Source organism: Cyrtonyx montezumae, unplaced genomic scaffold (genome assembly GCF_038088225.1).
Source record: "Cyrtonyx montezumae isolate F1298 unplaced genomic scaffold, pur_monq_1.0 scaffold_7, whole genome shotgun sequence".
Lineage (NCBI taxonomy): Eukaryota > Metazoa > Chordata > Aves > Galliformes > Odontophoridae > Cyrtonyx > Cyrtonyx montezumae.
In genome coordinates, this window is record NW_027072078.1 from 12,160,416 (window position 1) to 12,183,400 (window position 22,985).

At 41.9% G+C, this 22,985-nt stretch overlaps 1 protein-coding gene across 2 annotated transcripts in view; it reads left to right on the top strand.

The window, feature by feature from the left end:
- The first annotated feature begins 1,393 nt into the window (after window positions 1-1,393).
- The window catches only part of MAP3K20 (mitogen-activated protein kinase kinase kinase 20), an 84,501-nt gene continuing 62,909 nt past the window's right edge, over window positions 1,394-22,985 (top strand). The window contains exons 1-2 of one of the 2 annotated variants that reach the window (XM_065751165.1): window positions 1,394-1,462; window positions 5,808-5,997. In XM_065751165.1, coding sequence (XP_065607237.1) covers window positions 5,839-5,997 — 159 coding nt within the window. In that variant the 5' untranslated portion in view covers window positions 1,394-1,462; window positions 5,808-5,838. Of the gene's footprint in view, window positions 1,463-5,807; window positions 5,998-22,985 lie in introns of those variants that run through there. The other variant, XM_065751166.1, reaches the window with a different exon arrangement.

The window sequence follows — 22,985 nt, forward strand, 5'->3', positions numbered from 1 at the left end:
TCCTACTCCTGGAGCAGGAAATATTCACCACCACTGTGACTGATATAGTTTATCTCATGCTCTGCTGCAGTAATTGATTTGTTACTACAGCCAGGGCCTACAGGAAGACATGATATATCCTAATTCTGTACAGCCCCGTGGACAAAACACCTGAGGCAGGAGACCCCTGAATGCAAGCACGCTGCTGTCTGAAGCAGATGCCCATGGATTGAGCGATTTAATATTTAAATAGATTTTGAAGCCATCTGACTAACAGGCAATTGTCTCAGACAGGAGGGGTAAACACCTTAGTCACAGCATTGATGACACTGAGCGGCACCTCTCCTCCGCCAGAGGGTGAGTTCCCTGCCATTTGCCGTCGGTACCTGTGCTTTCCTTTACAAAGCAGCACCTTTGGCTTTCCCTGGAGACTGGCACAGCCACAGGCACAGCTCAGACAGAAAGAGCCTGAGGTGGGTGCCCAGGCAAAGCCACCTGTGTTCTACTGCTTTAACTTCTGGCAGCCTTCCCTGCCCTGTGGCAGAATAACATGCGTGGGGGAAAAACTTCTAATGTCCATGAAATCACCGTACTTGATTCGCCAAGCGAAGGAGTTCTTCCATGATTCACCTCGATACCATACATCTCAGGGACGTACAGTTAATGTGTGTGATTCAGAGTGAGGCTGCACACCTCTTCGTGATTCACCGTGCAACACAGCTGATTTTCCCTGTATTGACACAGGGAAGCAACCATGGATGAGGGATATGATTAGGGGATATGATTGATGGGATGTGATGAGGGGATGCCATGAGGGGATATGATGAGGGGATGCCATGAGGGGATATGATGAGGGGATATGATGAGGGGATGCCATGAAGGGATGCCATGAGGGGATGCCATGAGGGGATGCCATGAGGGGATGCCATGAGGGGATGCCATGAGGTCCTCCAGCAGCACAGACACTGCTGGCAGATCTTGGAGTGCTGCACAGGGCAGTGATGGGCATCACAGCCCGCACGACGCTGATACCAAACCCGCAACATCACATCCAACACGTGACGCCTTTACCTCCGCAGAAAGATCCTGCTTGCCCCCGAGCCTTCTGACTCACTTCCTCTCAACGCGACAGCTCATCTTCAACTTGCAAAAGCTCTTCCGTAACAGCAGAGCGCGGCCATACGTGAGGGCCGTGCTCCCTGCGAGGAGGGAGGCACCACCATTTGCTGCTCGGCTTGCGCTCTCGGGGCCCTCCTCTTCTCCCCCAGCCCCTCTCACTCCGGCTCCGGCCCCGTGGGCCGGGGGTCCCGCAGCGCCCCCTAGCGGCCGCAGACGGCGGGCTGTCTCCGCGCAGCGCGTGGGGGCGGCGGTTCCCCGGCGTGAACCGGAAGCGCGGGGCACGGTCGCAGCCTCCAGCAGCGGCGGCGGGCGAGCGGGCCGCGGCTTCGGGGTTCGGCCGCCAGCCCGGTAGTCCTCGGGAAAGGTGAGGAGGGGATGGGACGAGTTTGGTTTGTGCAGAGCGCGACGGTGGATGGAGCGGTTCGTTGCTGTTTGTGTAACCCTCGAGGGCCGGCACCTACGCTGCTGCTGGATGTGGTCAGGGGAGGCTGGGAGGTGCAGGGACTCTCGGTGTTATGTCTTTAGATTTGGATGCATTGGAGGTGCGCTTGGAGTTTGCTTGCTTCTAGCCATCAGCAGTTCCCAACGCGATTCAAGGATCTCTCACTTACAGGAACTCTTTCTGCTTTGCCTCCTGTAGCTCAGTATCGCTACAGCCCCTTCTCTGCTTTCTGCTCACATTAAGTGACGGGTAACTTCAGGATGTTTTTGTTTCTGCATTTCTGTGGCTCCTTTTCTTTTCTTTTTTCTTTCTTTTATTCTTTTTTCTTTTTCTTTTTTCTTTTTTTCTCTTTTTTTTTCTCTTTTTCTTTCTCTTTCTCTTTTTCTTTTTCTTTTTCTCTTTCTTTCTTTTTCTTTTTCTTTTTCTTTTTCTTTTTCTTTTTCTTTTTCTTTTTCTTTTTCTTTTTCTTTTTCTTTTTCTTTTTCTTTTTCTTTTTCTTTTTCTTTTTCCTATTTCTTTTTTTTCCTTTTCCTTTTCCTTTTCCTTTTCCTTTTCCTTTTCCTTTTCCTTTTCCTTTTCCTTTTCCTTTTCCTTTCTTTTTTTTTTCTTTTTCTTTTTCTTTCTTTTTTTTTCTTTTTTTTCCCTTCCTTTTTCCTTAACTCCAAAACAAGCTGCAGCTGCCCAGGTTGGTGCCTGCGGCCTGCAGGCCCTAGTAGATACAAAGGATGATTGAGATCTAAAAACGGGTGGTCAAAGATCCTGGAAGCAAAAGGGCTGTTTTGCCAAATAAGGAAACTTGGCACATTCTGCTGTGTATTTTAGGATAGCACATGTGTAGTGTGCTACTACTTTATTGGCAATTTGTTGGCAGGATGCCTTCCTGAAAGAAGTGTTCAATCCGACTTTGAAGAGACATACGCTGAAGAGAGAGAGTGAATTACAGGGGTGTTTCCTTGCATAGATGTAAAGGTGGTGGTTGCATTTGGGTATGGGGAATTTTTTTGTGTGTTTTGGAGCAGTCGAATATCAAAAGCATCCAGGTACGCATACAAGTTGTGAGATGCGGTTTAAAGTCTGCAGACATGCACTGAGCTGCAGTCACAGTGCAGCTTGTGCTGGACTCTCCCTTCCCGCTGCTTGTGTCTCACAGTCCATGGAGGGGAAGCTGTCAGTGCTGGGGAGCAGCGGTGATGAACAGCAGGGCTCCAGCTCTGCACGAGGAATGAGGCAGTGTGCTGCTCCCTGGCCATCCCCCTGCTGCTCAGCCCCTCCTGGGGCACAAGGGGGGAGGGGAGCTCCAGTGGCCATGCTGGGTTTTTCCTATTTCGGTACTCTGAGATGCAAGCAGCGCTCCCCCAAAATTCTTACTGCCAGAAGCCAGCCCCATGCCTGGAAGCCAGTAGCAGGGCTGTTCTCCTGGCCTGGAAACTTGCGGTCTGCAAACATGCTGCACGTGGGTGGAGTGATGCACTTGCTTTGGATAGGAATAAGAATCCGGAGTTTAAGGAAATTCCAGATATTTCTCATAACCAGTGGTGTAAACTCAGATCATTAAGTATCTTTTAGAACAGGATGACAAGTTAATAACTGTGTGTGTAATTGTCACATGCAGTTGTTGCTCTAAACAGTTGTTTTCTCAAACATAACAAGGGGATCGATCTGTCTAATTGAGGATTAACTGCCTTGCATCCAGAAACACAGGCTAATATTGAAACTGGTTTGTTCTTTCATCTAGAAGAAAACTGTATCTACATTAGGCTGTCATTAATTACAGATCTCTAAATGAAGAATGTCCCAGGTTCAACTCTTCCACTTTCTCTGGAAAAAAGCATGAGGGAGAGTCTAATAAGAACCCACAAATTGTTCTTTAAATTGAATCATTGTATGCTGGTGACTGTAGCATTGGTAGCTGACTGTTGTAAATAACTCTGAAAAGATGCTAAAAGGATGAACAGTAACTTCTGCTTGTGCATGGGGCACCACATTGTTGTAGCAGAAAGGGTTGGGAATTGGAGGACATTTAAGTGGCAGGAAGGATGTGTAAGGGCGCTCACTTGTGTTTGTCAAGTGCCTGGTGTGGATGTTGTTGCATATTAGTAAATGTTGAGGTCTGTCCTTCAGTGAGATCTTAGAATAACAGCTTGTTCTAACTTAAAGAAGTCAAATCATTTAATTAAATTGATACCTTGTTTTTATTTTTTTGGGGGGTGAAGAGTAACTTAAAATAATTTGACAGCTTTTCAGAGTTTTCAAATTCCTACAGTAAAGACCAGATGCATTATTCCTTTCACTTGATCTTCTGCTCCTTCTGCTGTCTCCAACACAACCATCTGCTATCAGCTGCTCACGCTGTTCAGTGTTTGGTTCCGTTGTGATGTGTGTGCTTTTGCCAGTGTGTGAGTGGTATTACCCTTCTGAATAATTCTGCTGTCATTAACAAGGCTGTTCCCTAGTTACCCACCTGCATAAGCATCTGCAGGGCCATGCCATAAATTGTTCAGAATGGGAAGTTCACCTGTTATATTTGCTGAGACGTGTACCGTGTTGGTGTGGGGGCATGGCTGAATTAGAAATGACAAATGAACTTTTGTTTCTGAGAAGCAGGTAATTAAACAGTGCTGACAAAGAAGCCATAAGTCAGAGTTGCCTTTGTTATTCTCCTGATTTGTGGGGGTGACCAATTTCCTTCCCCTTGAGCTTTCCTTCATAGAAAGTGTGTCCTGGGTAGTGCAGAAGATGACCCTGATTTTCCATAGGAACACAGGAGACGAAAGGAAATCAAATGACAATGCAGCAAGGTTAAAACAAGAATGAAAGGTCAGCAGAAGTGTCCAGGCACTTGTACCGGCAGAGGAGCTGACAGATATTGGAAGAGCAGCCTTCATTTCCCGCTGCAGGGACTGCTGCAGCCAGCACCAGGCCTCCTGCTGGCACCATGTCACAGCCCAGGAGCTGCAGCCTTCAGCCTTGTGGCTAGTGGGGAGATTTACTGCACACCAGACAGTTCCAGAAAAGGCTGTATGCTGTAGTATACAATATGGAAAAAAATCAGAGTATTTTCATGGCTTGTTTAGACGGAGTGGCGCATTTATGATCAAATGATACCTCAAATAGTTAATCAACTTATGCATAAGTTCTGGAGAACCGGGAGGCGAAAGTTGTCATTGTTTGTGTTGCAGAAGGGCTGTTGGTTGTGTGGTGGGCAGAAGCAGGCGGTACATGAAACACGCAGCTCCCAGTCCCAGACAGCACATGAAGCCTGGTGCTATCCCCAAGACCTTCTGGCCTGCAGGGCTTTCTGGTGCAAAGTAGATAGATGGGTATAATTGCAGATGTGGTTTTCACCAGCAAAACCAAACCACTGTTGGTTTGCTCTATTCAGACCCAACTCTCCTTCATCGGATGCTGTATGCTCGCTTTCCTTGCCTGCCTGTGCAGTAACTTGGTGATGATTCGGGCAGGTGCAGGTTTCTCCCACACGGTTCTGATTCTGAAGGACGCTTTCCCGCTCTACACTCCTCCAGAGGCCTTAAAGCTTGCTGATCCATGACCAGTGAAAAAGGAACCTAAAATTAGACATTGTCCGCTCACTTGGATGATAACATTGCTTGAAAGCTGCAGCAGGCGCGAGGCTTACTTATTGCTTTGAGATCTATGAGAAGGACGTTCTGTTCTCCTGGCAGCCAAAATGGATCGTCTCTCAAAACTGCCGAAGCCGGTCTTGGCACATGCTGCACGATTTCGCATATTGTAGCCTAGATAAATTACTGCGAGCTCGCGCTGCGCTGTAACATGTGCACAGAGCTGACTCACTCGGAAGGAGACATTTGTCGTGGTGGGGTTTTTGGGCGGCCCAGCACGGAGCTCGTACCTGGCCAGCAGCGTGCACGCCGTGTGCCGCGCGTGTGCTTAGCGTGCCCGAGCTGCTGTGTGAGCTGGGAGCTGAAAGCACAGCTCTATTTGCCAGCGAGCTCAGTGCTGGCAACGTGGGGACAAGTGTGCTTTCTGCACGCTCCTTCCAAGGTGCTCGGGAAGAGTATTTTTAGTCCCTTCTGTCTCCCAGCTGTTCCTAATAGCTCGTGCAAATAATGTAAACATTTGCACAGCGTGTTGGGCGATGAGCTCCTAGGCCTTTTCTTCATATGTTCCATAGATTTTTGCTGCGGCGTGCTTGTCGCAACAGGTTCTCGGTTTGAGGTGTCTGAACAGGGTAGGAATGTCCATAAATCTGTGGAGCGTGTATTGATGGCAGCTTTTCTCTTCGCAGGTTCCACTGTGGTGTATTTTGTCATTATGAGATGTCGTCTACCAGTGCTTCATTTGTGCAAATTAGATTTGATGACTTGCAGTTTTTTGAAAACTGCGGTGGAGGGAGTTTTGGGAGTGTCTATCGAGCCCGATGGATTTCTCAGGACAAGGAGGTGGCTGTGAAGAAGCTGCTCAAAATAGAAAAAGAGGTAAGAGCTTACTTCTATTTTTTTTGCTGTGGAAACATGAACATAAGTGCCTTCTGTGATTGTCTCTGATTTAAGGCATTCTTGTCTTGCTGTTTCTTTGCTGCCCCCCTTTACCTGGTGCAGCAGCTCCTCTCTGTCATGACCCAGAGGAGGAAAACTGCATCCATGGAGCCAGTAATTCCCATTTGATGACGCTGGCCGTGTTGTTGGGTGGGAGTATGTAGTGTTCTCTGTCTCCGCCTACGTTGGGTTTCTCCTTACATGTGGTCACAAGCACTGTACATTCACTGTGGGCAGCAAGGCATTGCTTCTGCCCTACTACTGCAGGAGCTCCCCTGCAGCTCTGTGGGCTCCAAGCTGCCCACAGCTGCGCTTGTCTTGCAGTGTGGTTTAAGGCTAACCAGCACACTAGTCACCTTCTCCACCGGCTTCCTGTGGGCCTGGGAAGACAGACGGGTCCTTTAGCAATTCTGTGGGAAAAGGCAGAATGACTGCTTACTGCAGCTTAGCTGCCTGTAAGAGGTTTACCTGGAAATCCTCTTGACCCTTAGCTCTGCACGGCCCCAGCAGAGACACGGTGCCTGCCATCCTTGCAGAACCCCAGTCTGTGTGCAGGTCACCTCTGGGGCTGTGCCATGCAGCAAAGGACAGCACCAGACACGATATCATCTTACATTTATACAAGATATCATTTTATACAATATTGTTAGAGCATTTTAGAAAGACAGTTACAAGTTAAAGGACAGCAAAATGGCTGTAAGGATGACATGCCCAGGAAATAACCAGACACCTGGATTCACCTCCTGTTGCAGTAGCTGAGTTAGGTTAGTGGTGTGATAAGCATGTTTGATCATGATTAAGCAAGTTACTGTCTAAAATTATGTGGAAGAATCTCGGGTTTTTTTCCCTGTTGATGATGGTGAAAGATGTATGCATTTGGTCCAGTATCAATTTGCACTCTTCTCGGTGTACTTTTTGACACTAACAAATATTGAAAGATAAGTAAAATTGGTGCTAGGCAGCATCAGTAACATTCTACTTCAAAATCAGCCAACTGGTGGATCTCAGTAGTGATCAGTGAAGCATCTTTATTGAACAGATTTGTCTTTTTTAGGTGTTCTGTTATGTGCTACAAGCACTTTTGAATGACTACTTTAAAAAAATATTACTGTAGCTTGTGATGCCATAAACCATAGCAGAATAGGAAATAATGGAGAAAGTAGGACAATCACTTTTGTGTCACTTGACACAGTTGAACCATTCAAGTAACATACTTTCTGTAACATCCAAATGCGAAGTTCAACTTGTAGTGAGGGATACAAATTGTCAAAAGGAAACTGTATGCTGGAAAGAATTTAGTATAATTTGAGGATTTGTTTAGACATTAATGAAGACCTGCACCTTTTTCATGGTGTTGTTACAAGTAAAGTTAATGCCCTTGTGTATATAATGAAGATCAAGTCTTGTTCTTCAGAACTGGTTTTTGTCTGGGTAAATGGTGCTGGGGAGAAGATATTAAGCAGTTCTGGCTGTGTTGTTCCTTCAGGAATGCTGACAAACTGGAGAGGCAGCCCTGGAAAATTGCAGTATACGAAGAGTGGAAAGTATAGGGGTGCAAGGGTGTGTATGGGGGACATGACAGGAGTGTTGACAGAAGGAGGCAAGTGCCTTCAAGGAGAAAATCTGTGTGTTTTCCTGCAGACTGTTCACCACTTCCAACTTAAACAGCTGAGCTGTAGTTGGAAGCAGCTGGTGTGGGCTCATTCTCTTGAAAGTTCTCAGGAGAGGCAGCATACAGGCAACTGGTGATACCTTGAATATGTCTAGAAAGCTTTGTGAGAATCAGTCTGTTGAAAACATTATAGAATTAAATAAATTAAAAAAACAAACAAACAGTGCTTGCTTACAACAATTGCATTTTCATACTTAGAGAATGCTGGGCTCATTTAATCTAGTGTAAAAAGCTATTATAAGAACTAAAGGTTGGGATCTGAAGCCAAACAAATTAGAATGGGAAATAAAGCACAAATTATAAGGAGTGAGGATGAGTAACGCTTGGAACAGACTACAGAGGAAAGAAACAGAGTTGGAGAATCCTTCCCATCTCTTCATGCCTTTGCATTGAGATGAGATGTCTGTTTGGACAACTGCTTGTGTCAGGTTGTCGAGCTCAGCAGAAGAGAGCTCGATGAGGTATCCTGCCCTGTGAAATGCTGGAGGCCAGCCTTGGTGGTCTAAAAGTCTTTTCTGACCTTAATGGCTGTCTGTCTGTTTACATATGTAGTATGCAGTGTTTGTCTGTAGTATGTTTATCTGTAGTTATGACAATATTGAAGGTCTGTGACTTCATTGTGTGAAAGTCATGGTGAGACGATGACTCTTGTGATAGCAGTAGGAAAATAACTCTAACTGTATGTAGATGTTTGGAAAGCTTGCACTTAGTCCAGAAAATTAATTGTTGCCCTTTCTGACTTCTTTGAAAGGAAATATCCTTTTTAACTCTGTGACTGATTGTTTTTTATTTCTCTTAACTACTGCCAATAATCCATAACAACTGAATAAAGAGAAACAGAGCAGAGTTGGGAAAAGCTTGCTCAGAGGAATTTCATGCTTGCAGAGTCCGAGGGGCACAAGCCAAGTCAATAGAGTGGTGGTGTCATTCTGCAAATATGTTGTATCTGTGCTTCATTTTATTAAACAAACCCATCTAAACCAGTAAATGTCTTGAAAGCTTTGCATTAGCCAAGTGACTAGTAAGTTCCAACTTGTAAAACAAAGCATTTTTTATTCCAGTATATAGCAGCATCTTGCACTAAAACATGTTCTCAGAAGATCTCTCAAATGCTTCAAAGAATGTAGTTCAGTCAGATATCTTCAAAAGTCTTTAAAATGTGGAAAGTGCTCTGCAAGGCATTACCTCTTTATGAACAGGTAGTAAAATCATACTGCGCAGGAAGTGGTGCGTGTTCCTATGAATGAGTACAAATAAATAGGTGCATGGAGAGAGCAGCCATCTGCAAGGCCTTGATTGGAGTATCATGCCCAAAACTTGGGGTAGAACTTGGCAATTAAGCAAACCTTAAGTGTGATTAAGTAACAGCAAAAACAAACCTAAACTGCAGTTTTACTGTCTGTATGAGCACTCTGGTAGCATTTGGTTTTGAGTGGATTGTTTTATGGGAAGTCAAAGTACCAGCATGATGTTTATGATGCATACAGGACAAGAAGAAATGCCTCTGCTGATCAGGAGTGTGCTTCTTCACTGTAAGCTTTGCTGCTACTGGAGTTTTACCTGAAACTTGCACTTAATTATAATATGTTTGCTCTCCAGGAATGCCCAATGGCCCGTGAACTCTGTGCTGTCGTTGAGCATAGTGTTGCTTCTGGTTTGCTTACTTCTGCTTTTGAAGGGGCATCACTTGTGTATAGATTTGCTGAGTTCTGTGCAGTGTGGCTGTTCTCGGAGCCCTTCCCAGTGCTGGCAGTGGCCTTGACAAGCTGTGGGGGGGAGGTGGGTACACCAGTAAAACACAATTGAGATCTTACTGGAAAGTGCTGCTGCTGAACTAACAGCCACTCGTGCAGAAAACATGTTAACTGGGTCCGATTAACAGCGCATGCCTTGTTCAGTCATGTCTGTGCAATGTAACTGGATTTTATGAGGCTTGAGATTAAAAACATGTTTTTGCTGGTTTTGGTGCTGTATGGTTGGAAGTTTGGCTGGTATCTTGTTTGATTTTCTCACGTGTAATGCACTTGTACAATAAGCTTTAGGGGATCTTTTCAACTACTCTATAAAACTTTTCATATGGAAAATAGTGCAGCTGGTTCCTTGTTATTGTTTTATGATCCACTTTTGGAAGGGATCGTCCAGAAGACATTGGTTGTGCCTGTAACTTTCAAACTGAGTGGATTAAGTTTAATCATCAGCGTGTTGCTGGCCTTACCTCACTCATGTTTGTACTCATAACAGAGTATGTGGTAATTTTAATGTGGGTCATAAGAGTAAGGACTGGGAATGGCTTTCAGGAGTAACAAGAGAAAAACAACAGAGTAAAATAGAGCAAAACAAATCAAACCAAACTGAAATTGATACGTAGCCCAGACAAAACTAAAAATAGTAGATGTTTTTGCTTGCAGTTTATAGCTATTAAGGGTGCTTGGGTGCCAGTCTTGAATGATGACTTCTTTCTGGAATCTAGCTGTAATGAAGGCCAATATTGGTGCTTTTTTATCATTTTATTGGCTCTTTCCAGGAGTTTCCACTCCCCTTAGCCCTTTCATTTCTGAATTGGTCAGTTTGTAAAGTGATTCCAGAGAACATCTTGAGAGGACAGCAAACCCAGTGCTTCCAACCTGTGCTCCCTGCCTGCACATATCATTGCTAACAAGCTGTGAAAGGTGACCCAGAGTATTTTCTTGAAGGACAGGAGTTAAATTTCCCAGAGATTTGCACCTATACTGGAAAATTACGGAGTTCACAATTTATTGTTTGTTTGTTCTTTTAAAACCCAGTATCCCCATACTAAGGATCTCATGGGAACATTTCCAGCCCTGTATTTATCTAAAGGAATGCTGCTGTATTTTGTTGACAGATTTATTTCTTTTCAGCTGTACTTACTATATAGAAGGTAGGTCTTAAATTGGTCTTTTTTTAACACTGTGGTTATTCTGTAGGGTTTGTTGTTGTTTGTTTGTTTGTTTGTTTTTATATATTTTGTTAAAGGAGATGGCTTAGAGCCCTTCTCTTGGTTGTAAGGTATTCCCAGAAGGATATCACAAGGATGTTCAATCCCCTTGCAGTTGTGAAGATGGGCTCAGGTGCTCTGACTGCGTTATATTCTGTATCTCGCAAAATAAACCACTGTGAATAGGACAGACTTCTGCAAAACATCTCTGACTGTGTCTGTTTTTGGCTTTACCCTTCTCTTGGCCTTCATTCAAAAGAGATTTTCTGGACAATTTTATTCTGTAAAGGAAAGTCACATTCTCAGATCTCAAGGAAGTCAGTGCATTAAGAGATTTTCTTAGTGGGTGCTTTGGGTATGACTGTTGTTGAGTATCAAGCAGAATATGTGTTGAAACCAAAATGAATTCAAAACCCTGCTGGTATTTGGGAGATACCAGTCTAATGAAAAAATGATTCAACATTACCAGATACGTCTTTTCCCCTGGGAGGAACTGACATGGCTTTCATTTTGTCTGTTTTAAAGATAGACTTCATTCCAGTACATCCCTGTATCCAAGAAATTCCATATCCAGGAATGTATCCAAATGGTCACAGAGTCGTAGGTATCCAGGCACAGAAACCTACTGGTCTCTATTTTGATACATTTTATTGTACTGATTATTATTATTTTTTTATTTATTTGGGTGTTTAAACATACTATGGCAAGATTTTCATTAGATGAGTAACATCTTTCCAAGTTAGTTCATGTGAATAATGAGTGTTTGTTGTACAATCTGTGTGGCTTAGTGAGATTTTTTTGACCAGCTTAATTTGAGCTTCTTGATGGCTGTGTATACATGGTTCTTTTAAATTGAGCCAATTATGGCTTAATTTGATTTAGACATCAACTTCAATGAAACTGGCATGGAGGACTCAGACTGGCACCCAGTGTTTTCAGAAGTTATTTTGGTTCACTTGAGACGCAGTGACTGTCAGTGTTGTCATCTTAGCTTGCAATAAATGAAGAGCACTTTTGCAAGTGCTGGTGAATATTGCTATAGACATATGTAAGAAGTTATTCTATCTTGTTTTTAATCAGCTAAAGTACCAGATTTTGTACTGAAATTGAAAAGGGTTCAATGTACATTTTCTTCTGTTGATGAGGCATCTGTGAACAGTAACTTCACAAACGTGATGAACAGCTAAATAAATAAAGATGCACTTGATTTTTTGTGTTGCTTCCTTTCTCTTCTCTTGAATTATGCTGAGCTTTATCAGAATGAAGCAAAGGTACTTTGTGTGTGCTGTTGACCAGGCATATGCAGGCAGTTTTCATAGTTCATATTAATGCACGCATGTCATCGAGGAGTATCTCTGTGAGGTTCAGGACCCTTTCAATTTGGTAAAATGTCTTTACATTTGCTTTTTCAGAAAGTGTGACGTCTGCTGGCAAGTGTCAACACCAGTTTCCTACGAATTGTTGAGAAATAGTGCTTCTGTGAGGGAGAAAATGTGTTTCTGTTGGCTATTTGAATTGCAGTCTTCCTTTTTGTTTTTGCTACCCACAACATCCAGCCTGTCTTGGTATTCTTAAATATTCTTCCAATTTGAAATCAATTTAATTATATTACACATTGTCTTAAAAATTATTCTTCTGCAAAGTTTTGTTACTTCTGGTATTGCCTGTGGATACTTAAGGCTGGTTTGTTTGCTTTCCTCTAGATACGTTTCTCCTTTTCTGTCTCAATTTTACACGGGCTTAGTTATTATTTACTATTTGGAGGAGAGGTTGTGCTGCTTATTTCTCCATGCCAGTAACCTTTGACATCAAATTGGTGCTCTTTTGTGTCCCCTCCCACGACATTCACTGACCCTGCACTTCTGTTGAAGTGAACAACAACTGCAGAGTGGTATTTTGGGATGCTGAAGTTGTACTGAAGTGTCACTGTAGGAATCTCACAGATGTAGAAAAGCTCCTTTTCTCTCAGTGTGCTGTTGTAGGCTCATTGCTAACTTGACTCAAACAATTGAGAGTTAGTTTGGGCTAGTCTTATCTCTACATTTGTCTAGCTCTTATTTTCTTAAATAAAGTTAAGATAATTACATCGCCCTACAAGTGACATCTATTAATAATTTTATGGCAAATGCTTGTGTGTTTGGAAGACAGGTGATAGTCAAGTGTCTGTGACCAGTGCTGGAGTCCATTGGTGTTGCAGTCCCTGGGAGCTCTCATTAAATAAGCCATGTGCATTGCAGCATATGGAATGACAAGTTACTGTTCCTGATGATACCAAAGTTGCTGCTGAGGTGTGTAGAAGTATTTTACAAATCTGTCACTTTTCTGTCTGGCTGCTTGCAGGCATGTGGTTGATGACATGCAGTTCAGAGCTGTGCTGAGTCTTGCACTGTGGAGCTAGCTGCCCATTCCCACTCTTTGGAACTCAAAACTGAACACAGTGGCCATAGTCTTGATTGAAGTACCCCAAAATACCTGCTGTGTGCATTGGAGCAGTGGTGTTCTGAACTGTTGGATTTTATTCTTCCAAGAGGGCACAAAGAATCTTTATACAACTAGGTTTGCCCTCCTTTTCTTGCCTTGTTTTTTTAAATTTTTTTTTAATCTTTAATTTTTCCGTGGGTGAATATGAGTTGCATGAGGGGCTAGGGCACAAGGTTTCTTTTAAAACAAAGTTGAAAACCATATAGGTCCTAACTTTATATGAAGCATCAAAATCAATCTAGTAAATGATGCACCTCTGCCAGTGAAGTTTATTGCATGCTTACCTATTGCCACTTATTAAGGTGCTGATAGAGAAAGTTTCCTTTTTAAGGGGACAGTATAAACAGTGTGAGGGAGAGCTGCAGCCTGTTTATGTTAGCGGGCAGCTGCTGAGGAGCCCAGGGAACAGCTCCAGCATTAACCCTTCTCTCAAACTCAGTTGATCACACTAGCATACAGGGAGATCAGGTCAGCAGGGCAGGTAAGGAGCTGCTGTCCTTGTCCAGCTGCCTCTAGACTGCCCAGTGTGCTGTCTTTGTGTTTCATGGTCCCCACGTGAAGAAGTACTGGGATGAAATCCTGTCTGCAATTATTCTGCGTTATTTTCTGTTTCTGAAAGCCATTGGGAAGGTGGGTAGCATGAGTGACAGTGACCATTTCTGTGCCACCTTGGTCTCCTCTAAGGGGCCTGGGGGAGCTGTGCCCACAGGATGTACCAGTGCTGGACCTCGCTGTGAAGGGAGTGGGCCAAGTCCGTTCCCTTCTTCCTGTGCCCATGTTTGTGTTCTACTCCCAGACTCCCAAAACCCGAGGCTCATGATGGCTGTAAGTTGTAAGGAAAGCAGAAAAAAAAGCGTGTCATGATGCACACCATGGTTGCATTTTTTTAATGTGGGTGCTGGGCATGTGATTTTCTAGTAGGTATATTAAAAATAAGCGTCGTTTTTTAAAGCAAAAGACCTGAAAACTAGCCTTTGAGTTGCTGCAGGAGAGGCAAGAAAGCTGTTAGTGGACAGAGGGTGACATGCAGTTGTCTGATATTGGGTTCACGTTTGGAAGGTGAGGAGAAATCACACTTGTAGAGTACAGTCATCAGCTTTTACAGGAGAATGGAGTTCTTGATGGATTTTTATCTAGCAGAGGCAGAAGGCGAAATGTACATAGGTTGTTTTTCTGGAAACTTGCTAAGATGATCTGATTGCTGCACCTTCTGGTGAGTGATTGGCATTTTCCAATATTATCTTTGCCTTTGTAGAGTCACAGAGCAAAGGAAATGTAATGCGTGCCAGTGTGCAGTTAGAGGGCAAAAACATTGCAAAATTGCTTTTTGTCTAATCGTATAATAGCCTTTGTTTTAGTAACACTAGGTGTGCTTGAGACAATCCTATTGCCGATGGCTGCTTATAAATAGTTGCTGCAGGTTTTATTTTCAGTGAACTGTGTACCTTTAATCTAAACCGAGGAGACTTTTTACTTTGACTTCTTGGCAGTGCATCTGTGTGTGCTGGATAAAGTATGTAGCAACAGATGGATAAAATCCAGAGCTGTTGAACTAATTTTGTTCTGGTCTCATTGCAAACCACTTCCCTGTTGGTGCTGTATTTCTGGATGGAGGACTATGATTTCTTACTGACAGGGCTCAGTCCTCCCAAGGTAAACAAGCATACCAGTGTTACTTAATAAACTTAAAATGTGTGGTGTGAAACCTCCTGCCTTTTTATTCTTGTGTTCTCTGGTATATAGTAAAAAAGGGAGAGATTCCTTGCTTGTTCCAGGCTGTTACTGAGAGGAACATTGAGTAATGGCTCTAACGGGGTGCCTGCCTTAATAAATTCTTTCAGGGTAAGTGACACTTGATTCTGTAACAACACTGGTATCGGCTGTTAGCACGAGTGACATGTTCGTTGCCTTGAAATGGTGACCCAAGTTTCCTTTTTGGGAAAGAAAAAACCTGCAGACCCCTTCAAAGGCTAGGGCAGTTGCTTTGTTTGTCTTTTAAAATCTGTATTTCTGCCTTTTTGCTTGGTCAGTGTTTAGAACCATTAAAAAAGTAAACGTGACATGAGGACAGAGATCCTGCAGCTAGAGCTTCTCTATAATTACATATTCGGCCACAACAGTACAAAGGAAAATGAGAGTCCCTTTTTCTTTATGTACCACATTTCAGTTTTCCCTTAGGTTTAAATTGGCATTTTGGACTATGTTCACTGGAGCCACTGAAGAGCTTATCAGAAAAAGAAGGAAACAGAGGGAGGGAAAGAAAGATAGATTTCCAAATGACAACCTTTTGAATAGTCCAAGTTCAATCCCTAAAACAAAAAGTGGAATCTTTTTTTTTTCTAAATAATGTGCTCTACAGTCTCACCTCTCATCTTGAGAAACATGAAAGAGCAAGTAAAAGAGATGACCCAAATCACAGAGTTCCTTTGAAAGAAGAAATTCAGCTGTTTTGAACACTTACAATCAAAGGAAGTGGTTTCCCTAATTACGTGAACTATGTGAAATCTCTCAGAATAGCTCTTCCACCCCAGGATTCCTTGCACTTTAGAAGTTTGCATAAAAGCTCACATGGAGAATCAGATGCAAAGTGTTTGATTCAAATTTTATTAGACAGAAGTGAGCATACATTCATATCTCTGGGTTTGACAGCTGGTTGGGTTTGGACCACAATTCTGGTTTTGATGGATTTCAGTCTTATACTTGAAAATGTTTCTCTCTTCAGGTTCTCTGGTGAGATGCCCCTTTCAACAGAATAGTGGAAATGAAAAAACGGAAAAGGGATAGAGGGGTGCTTTTGTGAGCTTTTGGTTGAGGCTTCTTCACCCTGATTAGGGTATTAAAAATCCATCCCTGTACACAGCTTTTAAAAGAATGAGGAATTAAATTTCATCTTGTTTTAAGGAAGCCATGCATCTTAAGATACATACTTTGAAGAACTGGCATCCGAACTCTGTAACTTTGGTATAATTATGGTACCACCATTTACTTCAACCTGTCAAAATGCTGAATTCAGTACAGCCTTTCAGCAAAAGATTGATCTGTTCAGACGGCTGTTACACCTTCTGCTTTCTTTTTGCACCTGTGAAATGATAAAGGTATGTTAGTCTGAACTAAATTGTGGCTACACTGAGAAACATGCAGGATATTTCTAAAAGCTTAACATCTGTTCATCAATGTTTCCTTTTCAGAAGAGCAGTTTTGGTGTTTTTTGGTGGTTTTGCATCAATGGGAATGAAGTGTGTAATTAATGAAGATCTTGAAGCAATGTCATGATAATTTTAAAATGTAGTCTAAAGTTAGATGCACCATTTACCCAATGGAAATGCTTGGTTGTATCAAAACTCCAAATTTTGGCAAATAGGAGTGCAATTTTTTTTTTTTCCCCTACAGGAAATGCCTTCGTTTTCCAACAGGTTTATTACCTACAGACATAGTTAGATTTTAGTGAAAGTTATGAGTATTAGTCACAAAACTGTTAGTCGTCTAAGTGCTAAATATAGGTATCTAATCCTTATCCATTTAAGACTGAAAGTGCCAAACAGCCTCTGAAACTGATAACACAGGGCAGTCCCTGAAGACCTGATATGCAGTCACTAGTGAGTGAATCTTAATAAATTATATTTTCCAGGTTTGCAATAATGCCATCATACTTGCTCTTTTCAACAGTAATTTCTAAATGGTCTTCTATTTTCCCCTCAGAGTCAAATACAGTAATTTTATCCAGATTTGATAAAGACAGATAATTGATGAAATTGGCACTGAAGAGAGGCCTCACAGCCCTCTAAATTGCAACAATTCAAACACAAGAAGGGGAAAAGCCAGAAGGGTTCTGAGTGCGTTCTGTGTGCACAGGATCAGCCAAACCCTCTTTATAGTGACACTTAGACTGATAGCAAGATGTCACTGACTGTTTGAAGAGGAGATGTTTCTTTGGGTGTTTTTTTCCTACCCAGACTGCATCTTTTCTGTAAGAAGTAACCATCCTGAGCTCCAATTCTGTGCAGAAGAGAGAACTTTTCCTGGAATCAGGGAACTGTGTCCTAGAACACCAGAGCAGTTGTGTTGCCAGTATGGTGTGCAGCACATTTTGCAAAGGTGGAGAAATTCTTGTAGCTGTATAGCACTCTGGCAGGGTGATGGCATGTTCAGAAGAGCTCTGCCTCTGCTATATGGAGAGCTGTGTCTCGTGATCAGCTTTGCTGCAGCATGGTTTTCTTGGCTGAGGAGAATACTTAACGTTATGCCAGCCTTGTTTGCCTTGAAAGGGGAATGGAGAATTATACTCGCTTATGTCCTTCCCGGGGGCTTGATTTCCCTCCACTTGTAAATTAGAGTAGTCCTCAGAGGAGATTTTGTTTACCTCTGGCGCTGGAAAGTGGGAAGCAGTGGTATGTGTATTGATTTTATTCTTCTACCCCTGAAGACATGCCTGAATGAGCTCTGTACCAGTGAAGCATCGCATAGCTCCTGAGCCCTGCGCCTGTAGTCCTTGTGGTATTCTGAGCAGAAACCAAACAGCAAGCATGTGGGGACAGGTGGAAGAAATGTCTCACATTGAGAATGGATTCTTGCTGCTGTTTTGTTTTTAGGCCCATCTCCCTTTTACTTTTTCCCCTTTGCCTGGGCATGGGTCTGTGGGTCCCCCTACCCAGCTGTCACAGAACCAGGCTGAACCAGCCAATAAACCATTGACAAACTGGCTGAACTGCAGGAGGGACAATTACTTGGAGATGCAGGTTGGTTTTGCTGCATTTGTGTATGTAGTTGCAGGATGTTGCATCCTCTTCGACTTTTCAAGTGCAGCCTATGGGATTTCATTAGTACAATGCACAGTGTGACCCTGGTCCTGAAGTTCCTATTGGCTCACGAAATACCACATTCCAGCTTCCTCTTTACTATTTCATTTATTATAGGTTCTCAGGAAGCACAAGGCAGAATGACAGAGGAAGTAGTGTAAGTGAAATGTTTTGTAATCAGAAAATATTATCTGAATTTTCTCACTGGTTTTTTAAACATTCTTCATTTCCCATTGGGTATGTATGCGTCATTTAATTCTGATTTCTGGATTTTTTTCTAATAAAATGATGAAAGAAAAAATTCAGATGAAGTCTGGAGGAGCAGATTACTGGAAGTAGAAACTCACAAATGGAGGAAAGGCAAAGCTGACTGTGGTTGCAAGGTGTTCTTTCCCATTGTGCGTATACCGCCGAAATGTGTGGTTACATAGTGGAGTATTACTGCAGTACTGCTGTTTTTGCGTTCAACTGTTGTGGTCTGTTTGTCTATGCAAGTTAGAACAGTTCTCAGAAATATTTGGTACACCCATAGTGTAGGAGAGTGAAACTCAATGGCAGATGTGATGCTGTGATTCTTCCACGTAACTCCCTTAAGAGGAAATTTGTCTGGTTTGCATGTGCTCTCATCCATCAAGCCATCACAAAGATACTGGAAGGGGTCTTGGGCTTCACGTTAGTAGTTTGGCTCATAGTTCAGTTTTGCTCTTTCTGGTGTCAGGTTTGCAGCGCAGAAATGGATTGAGGTTATGGTACAGCTGCTTGTTCTGGGTTTGGGGCATTACTGTTTAATTAGAGAGGAGCAGCCAGAAAATCAGACATGCAGCTTAGTTTGTAATCTTTTGCTAGTACACAAAGTTGTGTGATTTCACTGCTCCTTGTACATCTGCTGCATATAAAACTTAGAGCCACTGCCTTCACATTATACAGGATCATGCTTGTTATAGTTTTATGATTTTTACCATAACAATGCTGTAAATAGTAACTGTCACTCTTCAAGGTACAATCTTCTAGATTTTCAGTTTCTGCAGAGTTCAAAGATGCCAGTATTCAGGTTAGATCTTTTAAAACACTTTATTTTGAAGATTGTAGTAATATAGAAATACAAACAAAATAAAATAAAAAAAAGAAATGAAGGTTTATTTTCTGAAAACAAATTTTGTATAGAGAATAGAAATGGAATAGTTCTTAATGGCATGTCTTTGCAAGCAGGTGGCTATAAAGAAGTCTAGATAAGGAATTTATCGAAGGGAGTGAATGGAAAAATTGAACCTACATCAGAAATATATATGCAACAGTATTAATAAATGTGCTTTTACGATACTAAGCCTAATTTATAAATTTTTCCCTATGGTTTTGATTTTGGGCATTATTTTATTTGAAATTTTGTTAGTCTTAATGGCAAAAGATTGAAATTCCATGAGGGCAGCATGAAGTACCAAGAAATAAAAAATGGATCTACTTTACATAATTGTAAAAACTTCAGATTTCAGGATTTTTTATTTTTTATTTTTTTTGTCCATCACTACCCAGTAGGGGTAGCATTTGAGCCAAGTTTCTAAGTAAAATGTAATTTTCAATCTTATATAAAGAAGAGTGACTTTTCAGAAAAGCAGTTGAAGAATTTGTCCTGAAGTCTTCGTTTTGTGGGAATAGTGTCTGTAGTCACCATGGTCTGGGTGCAGGCATAGCTGGAGAGCTGCAGAGAGGGCTGCGGCTTTTCCTTGCTGGGAAGGTGCTGGCTGAAGGGCAGTGCTGCTCATTTGGAGAAGGAATGAGTGATATTTTTGTGGAGTTAGGTGTTGTGTTCCCCCAGAGGCTGTTGTTGATCTAATCAAGGTGAAAGAGAGATCTCTCTGTACCTGAGGTGGGATGCTTACTGCTGAAGTAGAGGAAGACAACTTGGAAAGTTGCAGAGGCTGTTTGTTCCTCTTTGCTCAGGAACAAAGTTGTTTTGTTGCTTTTATGTTGTAAAACCAAAATTGGAAGCAGAGTCACAGGGAAGACTTTCATATGTGAGAAATGTGTGCAGTTGCAGATAAAACCGCTGATATCCATTGTTCCAATAATGCATTCAAAGAATGTACAGCAGTCAGAGATCCAGATTGTAGCAGAGGTTTATTCTGTTCAGACATCGTGAACTTGAGCTGTGGCGTAAGTAAATGCGTCAGGAACAAGCTTCTTGTCTGTGAAGGAGCCTCTGACACTTTGTAACTAGAGACTACTTTCTTTTTTTCTTTTTGTGTCAGCTGGTCACAGCTAGAATTTCTGTGCTGGAAGTTTAGTGTCTTCAAAGCAGGTGGTCCCTGTGTTGAATGTGATTCTTTGGTTTTCTGTAGTTCCCAAGGGGATATAGTTTTTAAGTGATAACTGAGGTGAGGAGCCTTCTACAGAGCTCAGCCCATTTGGAAAGAAAAACCTGTTAAAATGTAATGGGGAAGTATCATATCTTGTGCTATTTTCATTAGAGTGGGCTCAGCATGTTCTGTCCAGGGAAACTTTTCTGGAATTTCAGCAATCACTAGAGTTCCAATAATGGGTTCTGTATCAAGTTGGAATTGTTTAATCTGTAAAAGAGGCTCAGTGGAGATCTTATTGCTCTCTACAACTCCCTGAAAGGAGATTGTGGTGAGGTGAGCATCAGCCTCTTTTCCTGGGTAACAGCGATAGGACAAGAGGGAGTGGCCTTAAGTTACACCAGGGAGGCTCTGGTTCTGGTTGGATTAGAAGGAATTTCTTCTCAGAAAGTGGTGAAGGTATTAGAACAGGCTGCCCAAGGAGGCAGAGGAGTCATCATCCCTGGAGCTGTTTAAGAAAAGGATAGATTGTTACTTAGGAACATGGTTTAACAGGCAGTATTGGCGGCAGGGGGGCATTTGGACTAGATGATCTTACAGGTCTTTTCCAATCTCTACGATTCAATAAATCTAAGCACTATTGCTATCATTAAGTACAGTAGGTTGGCCTTAAATAACTAAGATGGGAGTGAAGTGAGTACTTATCAAGAACTTGACATTCTTTTTCTCAGTCAAATTAAAATTTTTGCAATTGTGTTTGAGAAAATACTTGGGTATAAATATAACTGGTTCAGAAAAGTGGATCAGGATCTCTGACTATAGATAGCTGTTGCAGTCTTTGTTGGAGTCCTAGTGCTAACTGTTCAGCAGAAGACACTGAAAAGAGGTTAGACTTGCTCTTCTAATCTGTCTCATCCAGATCCCTTACTAATACTCTGTAATCTCAGGCTGAAAATCAGTACTCTAGTTAGATCAATATGAACTTTATCCAGATATATCTTTGATACTACCTTCTCTTCTGATGCTTCTAAGTACTGCCAGATTTTCCTTGAGAGGGGTTTGTTTTTGCCCACCACTGTCATACCACAACGTATTTCCACAGGGCGTATATGAGATCTACAGTGGCTTCAATCTTGTAACTAATTTCCACTGATATTTTTCCATTTGTTGAGTTTGAAAAGCTTGAAATGTTGCATATTAGCTATGTTAAATATGACATTTTTGGCAGGGGAATGAGAGTTGGGGTGAAGTGTGCAGGAGGCCAGAAAATATTCATATTTCGTTATTCCTTAATATTTTAGAAAATTCGTGGGGTTTGTTGCAGGCTTGTGTACATAATATTTGAGAGTAAATGCCATAATTTCCTGATGTTGAGAGAAGTGAAAAACTGAAAACCAAGTGCTCTGTGCACACTCAGGTATTTCAGAGGTGCCAGTGAGTCCACTTCTACTCAGTTGTCAGTATTGTGTTGCAGTTAGAGACAGTTTTTTTTACTGTAAATTGGCCTGAATGAAATACACTATTGCTCATTTCTAAACTCTTAGACCACTACAGATACATAGCTTAAGAAGTTTCTAGGGACTGTGAATTACTGTGAAAACTACTCTTCTTGTTTGGCCAGACTCACTTTATCAGGTGCCTTAGTATTGAATGCTGATGCTAACTCAAGCTGTATGCTGCTCCTGTGGGCTATGTTGGGGCATCATGAATTTGTAGTCAAAATCTGCGTGGAAATGAGTTGTTTGTTCATGATCTCTGTGCTATTTTTGTAAATTGTAATGTAACTGCACCTCAAAATGCAGTTTTCAAGCTTATTAAGCCTTTTGTAAGGATAATCTGCATACAGCACACTTGCTTAATTTTATTTTAATGCTGCAACCTCTGTCTCTTCTCTGACTGATAGCAAGTTTTCAACTTGATAACTGCTGTATGGGATCTTAGAGTATTCTGTAATTGGCTGCTGTGTGGTGGTGTCAACACTGTTCCAATTAGCTTAATCAGACTTCCTTGAGAGAGGGTCTGGTGCCACATTGCAAGGTAAAGAATCTGCCTTTGATTCTGGGGCTCAACCTGCTTTCCATATACTGAGCAAACCTTTATTTTACTGTGTTTTGAAGGGCATTATCTAAATTCATTTGGTAGTACTTCTAACGCTGTAGTCTTCAAATTATCCTTGAAACTGCCAAATTTGATATAAACTGCAAAGGTTTGTGTAAGAAGTTACTGAAGACTATAAAATTCAGATTTCTTTTCAAGTGGCTCATGTACATTTTCTAATACATAGTAGAAATGAAATGTTTTAAAATAAATTACATAAGACTGCATGAACCTGTAGTATCACATAATAAATTTATGTCCATATCACTTCAGTGCAGTTATGCTGTAATGGTTTAAGAGACTTGTGATATCTTGGTAATGTGTTTTTTCTTTTTTTCCACCTCTGAGGCTGCAACCTCAGAGTCTAAGTCAGGGCAAGCTGTATTAAATTGTCGGTTTCTGCCACTGCATTTAAAAAATGAGAATAAAAATTATGTGATGATATAAAGCAGGAGTGTTACAATAAGATGAGTATTACTTCTCTTTGTATTTCTGCTTTTAGTTTCTGGGACTTGTAACGTAGGATATGACTTTTGGATGCAAATTTGATGCTTTCAAATATTTGCTCAGTCAAAATGCTTTTACATACATGTTTTTTATGTCATAATAGATGTACTTATGAGAATGTAATT